Here is a 14854-nt window from a genome sequence, read left to right on the forward strand (position 1 = left end):
CGCGGCGGGGCCGAGGCTGCGCGCGGGGCTGCCGCTGCCCAACCGCCCCCAACCGCCGCCCCGCGCGGCGAGAACCACGTGACAGCCGCCGGCCCACTCACTGGGAACGTCAACAATGACATCAAACATGCTTTAACGCACTCTCTGCTGACGTCAGCCGCGCGCTCCTCCCCCGTCCCCCCCCCGCCTCTAACCGCCGGCGAGCCCCGCCCCGGCCGCCGGGGGCTCCTCCCCGCTCGGCCAATCGGCGCGGCGGGCCGGGCCGGTGGGCGGGCCCGCGGCGCGGCGGGGGCGGGGCGCGGCGGCGGCTGCGCGGTGGCGGGGATGGCTGGGACGTCAGCGCCAGGATGGCTGTAGCTGCGGCGGCGGCGGCAGCGGCAGGAGGTGGTGGCGGCGGCGCGCGGCCCCGGCGGTGGCGGCGGCGGCGGCGGCAGTAGTAGCGGGGCGGCGGCGGGGGCGGCGGCGGCGGAAGAGGGGGAGCGTAAGATGGCGGCGCTGCGGGAGGGGGGCAGGTACGGCGTGTCCTGCGGGAGAGTCACGGCGGACAACATCACGGTGCTGCACGTCAAGCTGACCGAGACCGCCGTGCGGGCGCTGGAGAGCTACCAGGGCAGCAAGGTGAGGCGGGGGCCCGGCCCGGCCCGGCTCGCCGCGCCCCCTCCCTGCCCGAGGGGGGCGCCCGCCCGCGGGCAGGTGGCGGCGGCGGCGGCGCCCCGTCCCCCGCGGTGCCCGCCGCCCCCTCGCGGCCGACCTGCCGCCCCCCGCGTCACGTAGGCACCACCGGCCGCGCTGGGCAGAAGCGGGGGGCGGGCGGCCCTTGCCGGTTTGGCCGCGCTGGCCCTGCAGGGCGGCGGCTCTTTCCCCTCCCCACGGCCTCCGGCAACGTTGCGCCCCCCCCCCCGGTGCGGCTCCGGCGGGGCTCGCCGAAGGGCCCGAGGGACAATGGCCTCCGTGGCAGGGCTGTTACGCGTCCGCGGGGGGCGCCCCCCTCCCACCGGGCTCCTGGCCCCCCCCGGGGAGCGGGCCGCCCTGGCGGTTGTCACCGGGCAGGGCTCGTCCAGCGCCCGCAGGGGCGGCTGCGGGGCTCGGCGCCTTCCCGCAGAGGCGAAGCCTTGGCAAGGGGCACCCCTCGGTCCGTGGGGGAGGCTTCGTAGGCTTCGCTGTGAGAGATAACTTGGCTTTTTTTAGTATCATGTTCTTTTATTTGATTTTTTTTTTTTCTGGCGAGGGTAACCTGACTATGCTCAGCTCTTTCAAAAAGATGATTGAGCGGTTTAAAATTCCTGATAGCTTTTGCCAAAATTAAATCTTGTATGCTATTCGGAAGCTATGTACACTGGTGGGGTGGCTTCTCTAATTTCTTTCCTTTTTTTTTTTTAACTGTAGTTTTCCTATAGAAATTTGAGACCTCAGTATGTTTATTGGAGTTAAAAGCAGCTATGTACAGCTGTGTGTTGCAAGGAGGGAAGGATTAAGCTCTAATTTGCCTATATCCTTCTATTACTTTTCAACTTAAATACCTATTTCTTTTTTTTCTTTATACTCTGTCCTTTCTGTATAATGATGAATAGTGGAGTTCTGGGGAGTGGTGTGTTTTTCTTGGTGGTGTGCAATGCAGGACCTGGGGAGAGAGGTGCTGATGTAGCATTTCTTTTCTTTTCTCTTTTTTTCTTCTGTGCCAGCAGGCTTTTATCCAAAAGGCCTTGCTTGTTGAATCAGCTTCTAGCAGCATGTCTTAAAGATAAGAGAAAAGTTAAAAGTCGTTATGTCAAAATGAGACATAAAGCTCAATGGTGACTTGTTTGCAAATAATAAGCTCCTGACTGATACCAGATTCTTTTCTCCGAACCCAGTTGCTCTTTTTCCCCTTTACATCCTCCTTCACACTAAGGACTGACTCAGACTTGGGCTTCCCAGAACTGACCCCCAAATTGCTCCTTTCCCTATGACTAATGACTGCTTCTCCTTCCTCCATAATAAGTGGGTTACTTTAAAATAGAGCATTCAAGTGTGCTGCCCTGTCTCCTCCGGTGTGCTGGCATCCTCTGTTTGTTTTAACGTGTTTGGCAGCTTGCTTCCATGTTGCGCTTGCGATTTAGCAGTGTCTAGTTGGCCCCCGTTTCCCTGCTGCATAATTACACCACTGCTTGACTCTTCTCTTGCCTGTCTGTGATTCTTAGCAGTTGTAAAGCTGCCAGCTGTAGGGGAATCAAATCTTGATTTGCAGTTCCTATTCTCTTTCTAAGTGAGAATTTGCAGCTATTTCTGGGAAACGCTTAGTTTTGGAATTTGCACTTTTCTTTTTTTTTCTCCTCCTCTGGGTAGATGTCACGCTGGTGGAGTGCATTGATTACTGCAGCCCTAAGCCTTAGCCATCCCTCCCACCCTTTCAGTCCCTTTGGGTCTTATGCATTATTCACAGTAGTGAGAGCTCAGATGCCAGAGCCAACTCCAGGGAAGGCTGGCTGGGCAGAGTTAGATGTCACTCATGCTTTGTAGGCTTTTAAAGACACAGCTGTTCTTCTGAACCACAGGCTTAAAAATGATGGCTTTCAGGTCTTAAATGCTAAATAAAAGTTGTAAATTGTTGCATATTCTGCATGTCGTGCACTTAATTCATAAACTTTCAGCAGCTCTTCAGTAGGCTTTCTGACTAAATTGGTTGTTCTCATTGTTTATACAATTAGAAAGCATTTCTTTGCTGTCCTCTGGAAGTCATGGTGGGTTATGTAATTTCGTAAGCTGGCTGTGGAGGTGATTTTTATCACTGTAAATGCTGTAAAAGGTTTAAAGTGAGCATATGTGTATACAGTGTTTAAAAGTGACTAAGATATCTGATATTTGCAGTTGCAGCTGTGTTTCAAGGTGTGAGGATCCTTAAAGCGTAAAGCTAATTCAAAGTAATTATTCAGGATGAACAAGTTCTATGGTTTTGAAAAGGCTGCCTTTTTACAGGTAGCATAATACAGATGAAACATACTTTTTGGGCTGGGATATTTCCCTTGTGATTGGAGCCAAGCATCAAGGAGTTCAAATAATTCCATGTTAGAAATTAGTGTTGTAATTTGGAGTTGATTTCTGAAGGGTTATCCACACACTATAAAAGTGATATATGTAATGTTGTAGTTTGAAATTGGACACTTTTGCATGTTAGAACATATGACAGCTTGGAAATTGTGCTGACTGAAATAAAACTGCTTTCTTTAGTGCGGGTAAATACTTCTTGGAAGAGGCTTACTTATTTGTAATTAGCTGTGGTAAACTATTTCCCTGTCTTTTTTCTAAACGAAGATCAATTTCCAAGTTCATATCATTTCATGTAAAAATGAGTATGCCTAGTCTTCAGGATTTAACAAACTTAGTAAAGAACTTTGTGATTATGATCAAGAAAATATTGAAATAATATTTCATATTTCACTATTTCTTCATCTCTGTAACTGTAAATGGGACTCCAGCTTTTCCCACAGACCCACTTATCATAATACTGCGGGAGCTAGAATGTGAGGGGCAGTGCAAACTGTTCCATTTGCATAGTGGTAAGTGAAAAAATAAATCTATCATGTAAAACTGTAAACTTTGTTGTTTTAGCCACTGAAATGTATGTTTTTAAAAATGACTCAACTTATAAAATGACCAAATAATACAATCTTAAGTTTTTTTTTTTTTTTTTGGCCAGTATAAAAATTATCAATGCTATTTGAGAAGTGCTTCTCAGGTTATTACATTTGCGATACCTTTCAGTTTTGGTGAGGAGGATCTTTGAGGATGACTGCATTTTTTGGGGGGCTAAGAAGAAACACTATCCATTTAACTTTTAAAGAAGCTCCAGTTATAATATGCTAGTTTACACAGATCTGCAGTGTCTGAGGAAGGCAGAATTTACGGATCTGTAGTTAATACCTTTCTTCTACTTTAATACTCAGCTACATTGCTGACCTATCTCATTTCTCGCTGTGCAATTGAAAAAATGTGTAATGAAGGCTTAAAGGCATTGCAGAGAACTGAAGAACGCTGTAAAGTGAATGCAAAGAACAACCTACAGCTCTGCCACTGCCCCCGTTCTGTGTTGGAAGACCTTATCTACGTAACACAAGCACTATTTCAAAAAGAGTGTAGAGGTGAGAATTCAGGATAACCCTCAAATGACCTGCTTATCCCATCACTTGTAGAAGCTAGGCAACATGTAATCAGGCTCTATAATTGCTGAACATTGAAATTTAAATAGTTTGCATAAAGAATGAAGCGCTTGCTCTGTGTTGTTACCTTTGCTAAGCATCTGTTCAACTTGTATGAAAACTAAAGAAAACTCAGGCTTTTGAATTCTCTTATGAAAAAATCTATGCTCCCCTTCCTCTCTACCTCTAACTTCAGAAATATATATGAAGGTCATATTTTCAGCAGGCCTAATCTGTTCAGCTTAGTGTAGGTAGTGAGAAATTCTGGTTCCCTACTTAGCTTTATACGCTCTGCTTTCAAGGCATCGGGTAGACTGAATTCGAATGACAGAACATTATTTTTGTTTAGAATTGCTTGGATAGTGTTAAGTAGTATGAGTAAAAATACTTGAGCATTATCTGTGACAGTATTAATTTAAAGCATGACTAATTGTTTTTTAATCAAGTTCTGGTTAGCAGGAAGTAATACTTTGGCTCTAGTTCAGTGAAGTGCTGCATGTTGCCATCAGAGATCAGAACTGTAGCAGTGTTTTGGAGCTGCTCTCCAGGACAGTGAAAAGAATAGTGAGAAATGCAGGATCGCTTACAGGGATATGATATATTTGTCCCATATTTGAGGATATATAGGCACAATGTCAGCAATGTTTAGATGCAGACTCTGGGGTCTTTAGTTAGCAGATCTGATCTAAAAGTAGTGCTAAACCACATAAAACACTGCTCAGAAGTAAATAAACATGACATTGTAAGGATGGTGTTTTCCAAATCTGTCTGTGCCAGCTGAGGTTAGGGTAAGCAGGCCCCAAAAGACATGGTGTGAACAGGCCCTCATCTGTTTCAGGCACAGCCATGTGGCTTAGCTCAGGTGTGCTTGCAGGTGAGGCCGCACAGCAAGGCTTAGCTGGTTTGGCATCCCACCATTGCCAAATAAGACTTCCCTGGCCATGATATGTTTCCCTTCCTACCCCGTTCCCCCCCACCCCAAGTCTCTTGCATAGTACTCTGGGACTTGCTTGAACCATTTTATTTTGTTGCAGGGTTCATTTTTCTGCTGCTTTAGCGCTGGACTGACAAGCATGACAGACATAATGGAAGGGAGTAGAGACCCTATGTCTAGGAAGAAATGGGAGAAGAACCTCCCTTTTCCAGTGGTTTTCTTTTAACTGTTAGATTAGCTCAAGTCATAGCATGCAACCCTGCCCTGGGTCCAACAGAAACTAAAAAATCTTTTTTTGTTGGTTTAGCTATAAAGTTGGCCTATTCTGCAGTCATCAGAGTAGTGTAAGGAGAACAGGTTCAAGAGAAATAGAATCATCTTCCTGCGGTGCACAGTGAGCGTCTAGGTCCTCATTGGTGGTGGGCTGACCTAACCTGCTGACTGTTTCTGAAGCAGATCAGGGAATACTGCCTTGATCTCCTTTGTCTGCAGAGCGGTGGGGCAGTACTGTCTTCAACTGACACGGCTTTTGATGAAATGAGCATCCATCTCCAGTCGCGTTTCAGCTTTGATTCCCCACGTAAAGCAATTTGAATACTAAGTCTTAAACTGCATGGTATTAAAGCAAATGTTTTTGGCCTGTTAAATCAGAGCTCCTCAGATCAGAGGATAACTGTGAGTCTTGGGACTGTGTGCCTTGTATTTGTGTACTTCAATTCCAAATGGTTTTGAGTTTAGGTGAGTATTTATTCCTTGAATAATCATTCAGATGTTCCAGCTGTAGAGATTCTAGATTAGTAAGCGTATGAAATGCAATGTTTGCTCAAGTTGCCTGATGTTACTGTGTTCTGAGCAATTGAAATGAAGTCATAGGACTCTGCCATATTTCGTTTAGCAGGGTTGAATTCTCCATGACTAATATGTGCTGTAAACTGCTGGGGCTTGGGGTGGGTGGTTGAGAAACTCTTCTTAGTTTTAAAGGTTTGGCCTTTTGGAAGAGTCTCGCAATATTCTGCTTCGAATAAGGAGAATTTCTGTTAATAGATGTGGCCATTTTCTTAGGTTTTTTCCCTTATGCATATACTGAGAGTTTTGCTGATGCTCCAGATGGAGTTATAAGGACTGGCCCTGGGACTTGGGAAAAGTGCAAGGGAGCCTGAGAGCCTGCCACAGGGAGGAGCTACCTCTAGATGAACAACTTGGGAGTTAATGAGGTAGGAGGGACTGAAAAAGAGTTGGTTGGAGGGAGAACTAAAGATGATGAAGCAAGGAAATAGAGAAGATAAGCCCTAGAAGACCGAAAAAGCAGACTGCAAACTGAGGTAATCGGGACTGCTTGAAAAGCCTGGGAGCCAGAATTATTTGGAGCTTTGAGTGGGGAGCCCTTGGCCTGAGGTCAGTTGGTTCCCATTCCTCACCTTTCTAAGGGAAGAGAATGAGAGTGCAGTGGACAAAAGCAGGGCAGGAATTACGTTAAGGAAAGAAACATAACATCGATTTAGGAACTGGAGTAAGCAAAAGGGTCTCTTAACCACAGTGCACTTCCAGAGCCCAGAGTGCAGGTAAGAATGCTTGAGTCACTCCTTTCTGCTGTCAGCAAATAAGTAAAAATCCACTTCTAGTACCTTTGCTATCACTATGTAAGCTAGTCTTACAGGGGAATAATATTCACTTTTATGCAAAAGAAGAGATGCCTTTGTGATGTGTCTGCATTTTGCCTCTAAGTTGCCAGTTTAAATGTACTGATTAAGAGTTGATGATATGTTGTGTAATTTATTTTTGTTTCATTTCTTGAAGTCTAAGACTGCATATGTCTTAAAATGGTGCAGCTGATATTGCAAAGTTAATTGCTGATTTAAGCAATACAGGTATTCATTATAAATGCATTTTCATCATTAATTGGTTGATCACAAACTATTTTTAGCCTGGTTTCTTATGGCAACAAGGCCTGGGTGATGTTACTCTGCATGTTTTTGTATCCTTACAAACTGTTAGTGGAAAAATCTTAATTCCTGCAGTTTCTGTGAAGTAGCTAAATGGAGGAGAGGCACCATTTAACAGGTGAGTTAAGAAAAAGGCTGCAGTGTAAGCTCACATCTGTGTTAGAGATAACAGGCTGCACTTGGGGAGAACTCAAATGGCTGAGTCTGTTTAATCAGCGCCCACCCTTGAGCTCTTATTTGTGCCCCCTTCTGGGAGCTGATGGATGTGTTGCACAGCTACCATATTGGCTAATCGGTCTGTATGACAAATAATACTGTATTTTGATACATATTTAGGGTGGCTCTGCCACAAAGAAGCCTAGAAGCCCTTCTTGCCACTTTCCATCCTCTCTCTTACTTTTTTACCCTTCCAGTGCAGTCTTCATTTTCTTTTTGCAAAGATTTGACCAGCAGGAAGCTGAATTGAAGGGGGAAGGGTGACTGCCTACTTGAGTTAGAGCAGTGCCAAAACAACCAATCTATTGTGAGAGAGACAACTCTAGAAAACAGATTTTTCTTTTGCTTCCAGTACTGTTGTTAGCATTATTTTTTTTTCTGCCCGTCACAGAACCTTGACCTTGTTTAGTGTGCAGGATGGCCTGTGCTCTGGACAAGGATCTGGTTATGAAGATGACTAAGATCACCTATCCTACTGTGGATGTCAGAAGACTGTAGTTAATGAGATGAGACTGCGGGGAAAAACGTGAGGCAATTAGACTGTGTCCTAACAGACTGGATTGTTTCTGTCCCTACCATGGAGTTGCTTTAGTGCTGGTCCTTTACCTGCATTCTGCACAGGTGTTCAGTAAAGGCATAACTGAGCTGAATATTAGTAGTGAAATTGTGAGGTAACTTGAGCAGATCTGAGTTCTCAGGGCCCCTGAGGGGAGGAGTCCTAATTCTTTCCACTGCAGAAAACTATTTTTTGGGAAACTTTCTTCTGGGCTAGTGAGGTGAATAAGTTTATGGAAGAGTTGCACAAATGCCAGAAGGGACAGTCTACCAGGAATACGTGGAGAGAGGAGTGAGACCTTCCTGTTCTAGGAACTGTGAGCTCTTAAGCAGTGTGCCTGAGTTGATGCAACTCTGACTTTGGTTTGAGACTAGTTCATACATCAGTTTAAGGTAAATTGTGGGTCGCTATGAAAAGGAGTTGTCTTATATACCCTCCAACACACATGCACCCTTCTGTTGGTAGTGGCAGTTGATGGCCATGCAGCAGTAATGCAACTTTTTTCTGTAATAGTTTAATAGGCTTAATATACTGTCTGTCTTACTAAGTGCCTTTTTTTTTTGTGAGGCCTCTGTAATTCCACAGCACAAGTTGTGCTGGTGTAAGGCCATGCTGTGAATTAAATAATTTTTTTACAGGCCCAATGAGTGATTGTAAGCCCTGAGGCAGGAATGAGAACCTACTGAAAGGTTGAGGAGGAAAGGGAGGACCTCCATAGGTTGGCACTGCTACTGACGCACCTATATTCTGGGACTGCATCTTATCCTAACCTCCTTCTGCATGACAGCTCTTTAAAAGTTATTAAAACATATGCAATTCTCATTATATGTCAGAATCTCTAACGTGCTGATTATAAAGGCATCTTTTGTTCACTGTGAGTCAACTTACCTGCAAAACAGTAAATAAAAACAGTAAATAATTAGCCTTATACACAAGGATGCTACCTTGTAAAAGTCGAGTTATTTACAAAGAACCAAATGAGTGCATGGACCTTGACTCTTGCAAGCAGACATAGTCCCTGCCCAAAGACTGTTAAGCGGCATGGTGAATGTGGACTGTTAAGCGGCATGGTGAATGTGGACTGTTAAGCGGCATGGTGAATGTGGACTGTTAAGCGGCATGGTGAATGTGGACTGTTAAGCGGCATGGTGAATGTGGACTGTTAAGCGGCATGGTGAATGTGGACTGTTAAGCGGCATGGTGAATGTGGACTGTTAAGCGGCATGGTGAATGTGGACTGTTAAGCGGCATGGTGAATGTGGACTGTTAAGCGGCATGGTGAATGTGGACTGAACAAGCTGGATAACCCTTGAGTTTTTTCTCCAAAACTGGAGATTTCAGATGTGATTGTAGTACCTCCTCTTAGTAACATTTTTTAACTAGTTCTCTGTAGGAAATGTCTTTAATAAAATCTTAAGATGAAAATAAAGAATAGTTACTTTAGTAAAATGTGCTTAGAGTTGTTTACAACTTTGATTTTTGGCTGAGTTGACATGGAGTTGATTACTCCTCTTACCTCAGTGAGGTGACATGCAAGTTGCTTCAGCTCTTTGTTTAGGGTATTAGCAGTTCTTCCAGGTCACTTCCTTTGATTGCTAAGCAGGATTCTAGAGTTTACGCTCAGGCTGTAGGATCACAGGGATTTTAAGTTTGCATTGTTACACAGGTCTTAGGCTGAACTAGCAAAGCTATGTGGTTATTTCAGGGGGCAGAGAAAGGGAGGAGGTGGAGGAGGATCAGCTGGATGCAAGTTAAGTGAGAGTTGGTGTCAAATTGTTATCAAAGAAATGATATGAAGAAATGGGTAGGGCTTAGTGGTCACTCTTCAGGATGGAAACGAATCAGCTTTAGTTTCCCAGGGATCAGTCCTGGATCCAGTTGTTTTTGCCTGGAGTGGTGACCTGGAGAAGGTATTGAACAGTGAAATGTCCAGGCTTGCAGATGATACTCGGCTTTTTCACATGATCAGAAGCTGATGTTGAGGAACTCCAGAAAGACCTCACAAACCTGAATAAGAGGCAAAAAAGGTGGCAGGTGATGCATAGATAAACATAAGGTAACACATCTACAGAAAAATAAATTGTGTGACACTAAACTCAGAGGCAGTAGCGACTGAGGGAAGATATCTTAGAGTCATGATTTTTGGTCCTCCAAAATCATGAAGTAAATGTGCAGCAGTCAGAAAAGCTAGAAAAAGTTGAGCATTATCAGGAAGGGCATTAAGAATGATGCAGAGGTGTAATTTCTAATATGTCTAGAGGACCAGTGGCTGCTGCACAGTTGTGCTCTGTCAAGAGATAGGACAAGAGAGTGGAAACAGGCCCACATTTGCTGGGATTCCACCTTTGCCACGTGTGTCTCCCACCTAGGTTCAAGATCCCTTCTTTTGGTGAGCTGAATGACAAGTTTGCCCAGTGTTAGCCATCAAACTGCCTGGGTGGACCGTTGGTCTGACCTAGGAGGACGTTTGTTCTGTTCCAATAATCATGCCCTGAGTTAAAGCTTAATGTGGATCTCTGATAGAAATGCTTGTTCAAAGTGGTAGGCTCATCAGAATTTGAAATAGACTAGTGGAAGGTTTGGTTATGGGCAGTCGTCTTCCCTTCTCCCCACCATAAGGTCCAGTGCTGCAGATAATGTGCTAGTGAGTAGGTGAACCTATATAATAACCTGTTAAATTTGGACTTTTCATGGCATTTCCTCTAACTGAAGTAGAAAACATTGCTGGTTCAGTCAGCATTCTTCCTCTGGATCAGAAACTAGCTTATGTTAAATTCTGTGAGCTACTGTAAGAACATGATGGCTGCCACATTAGCCTACACAATCGTTGCATTACAATGTCTGACTGAGTGTTTTGTGAAGTACTTTTGTACATAGCTTTTTTTATAGAACATTAAATTTCACTTTGGAAAACTGAAGCTGCAGGTGAATATTAGGATTTGTAACCGTGTATGTTAGTATGTAAAAGTAACCCATGTGTAACCCATCACATTTTTTAGAGGTTACTTTCCCTTGCTGGATGAAGGGATGCATTAATAATTTAAGCCTCAGCTCACTTAAAAAATTTCAGCTTTAAGTCAGAAGGCTTGTGAATGGGAAACAGCAACAGAAATAGACAAATCTGTAGCAAACCATTTCAGCTGTGTGAATCTCCTGCTGTGAAAAATAAACATAGTCATTATTAATGACTCTGCCCTCCTTGTTCATTTGGGAACTTCATCCTTTTCTGTACTCATGTATATGATGGTATTATTTGTGCTTGAGCTCTTCTGCATTTTCTAATGCTAGATGTTGCTTACATTGAACGCTCACATAATATTACATGCTCTCAGGATCTACTGATCTTGAGTTGATCCTTCTTGCCTATATGTACCTTGTGGGCTCAGGTAGTGCTCAGTACCCAAGCACAAGAAACCTCACTGATGGTGATACCTCAGCATTGCTTAGGTTGAAGTTTTGAGACACCTTCAGCTGATGTAATGGCTTGTTGCTGCTCACAGAGTGAGACTCAGCTGTTAATCTTATACACTTGCTACTTACACTGGGCTGACTCTAACAGTTGTCAGACTCCTCCATGAACAGGTTTGCTTCATTACCAAGCCTGAAGAAGTGGATAGTTTTCTGTTGGATTAGCAAGTTGAATTTTTATTGCAGAGGGGTGAGGCAGGAGTGAGTGAAGAAGCAGAAACTTCTGGTTGGAAGCAGGAAAGGACGGAAGTGGGACCTAACTTCCCATTTTAGTGATGATGAGCTATTTTGTTTGCTTATACAGCTTCACCCTCCTGAATGGCACCAAAATGTTAAGTTTGTAATCACTTGGTTTTTTAGGAATAGAAAGTGTATTAATTAGGATTTCATCCTTCAATGTGACTCTTTCACTATGAAAATGTTTACAGTAGGCTAACAATACAATCCAATTGACAAAGCCTGGTAAACTGAGTTAGCCAGTGTCAATGCTATATATTTTTTTTCTACAGCAATGTAATTTCAGAAGTTGTTAAAGCTAAACAAAGTCAGCCTTTCTGCTTAAAGGGGATGTTCTTGTTAGTAGGCGCTTGCTGGCACTGGTGTTTTTGCTGTTATATGGCAAGATGCATCAAGGCAGTTGATCTGACTACAAGCCAGCTTATGACAAAGAAGTAGTTTTCAACCAGACAAGCTTCCTGATTTTACTCAACACTTAAGTCTTCATGGATGGTAATGTCAGCACAGGAGAAGTGCAGGACACGTCCATCCTCAGTATTCAGGAGCAGGCTGCGCTTACTATTGTGAAATTACAGATGCAAGGCACAGGCAGCTCTTAGGCTATTTGGCTATGTTACATATTTCTTTTGGCAGATATGTAGCTGAAGAAAGCAGGGTTGTTTGAGGGAGCTCAGGGTTCATTGGAGCCTGCTTGATTATGTTGATCTGCTTTCATCTTTAAAATGTGTGTGAGCTGAGATGTTTAGCTTAGCTTGAGAATGGTTAAGTTCAAAAGGGTGGTAATCCTTGCATTTCTGGGGAAAGCAGGGTGCCCTGTACTACTGAGAGCAGCCTGAAAGTTCCATTGATGGGAAGTTTTGTTTGCAGTGTTTCAAATATTCTTCACGTTATTGGTGCACAGAATGTAAGTTAAAACCCCTGCATCAACGTTTCTCTCTGTGTGATAGAGAACTTGCTGTTCTATCAGAACCATGGTATTTGTATGTTTGGAGGGGTCTGGACAAAGTTGGTAGTCTGTTGAAGCTGGGAAGTAATAGAGGCATTAATGCTGTCCTAGTGATTAGGGACGTGTGTTTTTTATCTTTCAAGTAGGGCACACTGTGTAATTATACAATTCAAGCTGATACCCAAAACTCAAGTACACTTAAAAATGTAATCATTGAATAGTCTCTTCAAAAACTAAGCAGATACCAAACTGTAAGTGTCCAGGACTTAAGGACACTTTGTGAAGAACCCCACTACCACCACCTTTTTTTGAATTCTTATATTTCAGTAATATTTAGAGAGGAGAGGGAGTTGTTTTTTCTTTCAGTGATAGCAGTGCCTAGTATGCTCAAGTACAACTTTGGGCATAACTTTTTGGACTCCCCACAGTGCCCAAGTGTTCTAGCTGAGAACGGCAGAACATCAGATGTCAAACTTTTAGGTGCTTAGTGGAACGGTTCAGAGCTGCTGGGAGCTTAGTTTTAGTGCTGGGGAGCAACTGGTAGGAGCTTGGGTGTTTGCTTATGTGGAGGGTCTGCGTCATAGGAGGGCATTTGAAAAGTAGTCTAGTTGGTTGTGATTGTATCCATCGTATGCGTTATATTCATGCAGCAAAACTTTTACCAAAGCATGGAGGTTTGTAATTTTTCTGTTAGCTTTCTAAAAACTTTTAGGCAGTTAAATGAGTAGCTAGTTTTAGAATATTTATTTTTTTAATTAGCACTGCTCAAAATCATTAACATTGCAACACAAACCCTTTTCCTACTTGTTGTTGTTCAGTAGTCATAGTACTATTAGACAAAGTTATATTTGCTCTTTTAGTGAAACTTGTGTTTTCATTCCTATTCAAGTTTTTATTTACATTTTAATGTGTAGAATGTTAGAGAGAGGTTTAATCTTCTTGTTTATCAAGGTTTATTTAGGGAAAACCTTAAGGGTTTTTAAATTCAAAAGCTCTTCTGCTTCTTTTTTCGTGTACTAGTTAGTCTAATAAAACACCCTGCCCCTACTTAGTAACTTTGTCTTGAATATGTCCTTAACAAAAATAATAGAAGTGCAAGTCTCTTGTTTTTCTTAGCTTGCATGTTCATTTTCAAATAAAGATGGATTAAATCTTCAGTTAATAGTTCTGGTTGTACAAATTAACAATTTCTTGCTCCGTTCAATATCTTTTTTGATAACACATACAGAAGTGGTTTTGCTTGGTGGTACTTTAGAATTCATTGTTTATGAGTTTAGTTAAAGCATTCTAAACAGGTCTTGAGCTATACATGTCAACCAACAGTCTCATTTTTATATAGATAATTTGTATCTCTAGCTTCTAGTACATAAAAAATAGATTTTACTGTTCACATTGTCCTGAATACGCTAATCCCAGGTACTAAATTTGCTATCATCTGTGTGCCTCTCTTGTTAGAGGCATTTTTCTTTCAAAAAAAAAGAATCTTTTTATATTGTCCTTATTTTCTAGTAGGTTTTAAGATGTGTAATTTTAAATGCTTGTTTTTGTCTGTGTTTAAGTTGAAATAAGCATATAATCTGAAGATAACTTGGCTGTAATGTGTTTAGCTTATTTAAACTTGCTGTCTGTGCAAGCATCTAGCTGTAGAGACGTAAAGCTGAGTGAAAGAACGTAACTCCCATCTGAAAACAAGTGACAAGATTAAAGGCTCAAATCTGCACTGAATAGCTTCAAAATCTTAGACTATATTAGGCCTTTAACTGTTTCTAATCATTAGTTTCTAATGTGTGACAGTAATAAAAATTGTACGGTAATCCCAACTTAGATGTAAAGAGTTAAACTATTGGAAGATGCAGAGAATCTGTAAATTACCAATAGTTATATCTGACTCTAACTTCTTTATATGTCCTTTGTGGATGAAGTTCAGTATCAATATATGCAAGAGTTGGAGAATTTCTGGCATAATTTCTAACATATCTTTAGTACAGAAACACATGGTCACTGTATTTTATCCTGACAAGTTTGGGTGGGAATGAAGCTATTTAAATTCCACTGCTTACATATTCTTTCTCTCATAGGATCTTATTTCTTCTCGACCTTCAATTCAGTTTCAAGGACTCCAAGGGGTGAGTATTTTATACTCTTGTTATATTGGTGAATAGATTCAGCATAAATTAATCTTAATTTAAAAAAAAAATCCTGCGAACTTTTTTTAATATGTGCTTCGTTGCAGATGTGTTTCATTGTATATTTAGTTGAGAGTTATAGCTCAACATGGAAAAGAATCATGCTTGAAATATGCTTTTTTTCTTGTTTGTATCACCTTTTAGCCTAAATTTGAAAGGAAAAGAAACTGTAAGACAATACTACTTCCACAAA

General features: G+C 42.6%; 1 protein-coding gene across 4 annotated transcripts in view; it reads left to right on the top strand.

Moving 5' to 3' along the window:
- Nucleotides 1–277: 277 nt before the first annotated feature.
- LOC138064086 (RNA polymerase II elongation factor ELL2-like) overlaps nucleotides 278–14854 on the top strand; it is a 50472-nt gene continuing 35895 nt past the window's right edge. The window contains exons 1-2 of one of the 4 annotated variants that reach the window (XM_068924989.1): nucleotides 278–384; nucleotides 14554–14601. Coding sequence is in view for 2 of the 4 variants with exons in the window: in XM_068924988.1 (XP_068781089.1) it covers nucleotides 487–618; nucleotides 14554–14601 (180 nt within the window). In the remaining 2 variants the exon portion in view is untranslated. Of the gene's footprint in view, nucleotides 385–450; nucleotides 619–14553; nucleotides 14602–14854 lie in introns of those variants that run through there. The other 3 variants (XM_068924990.1, XM_068924988.1, XM_068924992.1) reach the window with 3 other exon arrangements.

This window comes from Struthio camelus, chromosome W (genome assembly GCF_040807025.1).
Source record: "Struthio camelus isolate bStrCam1 chromosome W, bStrCam1.hap1, whole genome shotgun sequence".
NCBI lineage: Eukaryota > Metazoa > Chordata > Aves > Struthioniformes > Struthionidae > Struthio > Struthio camelus.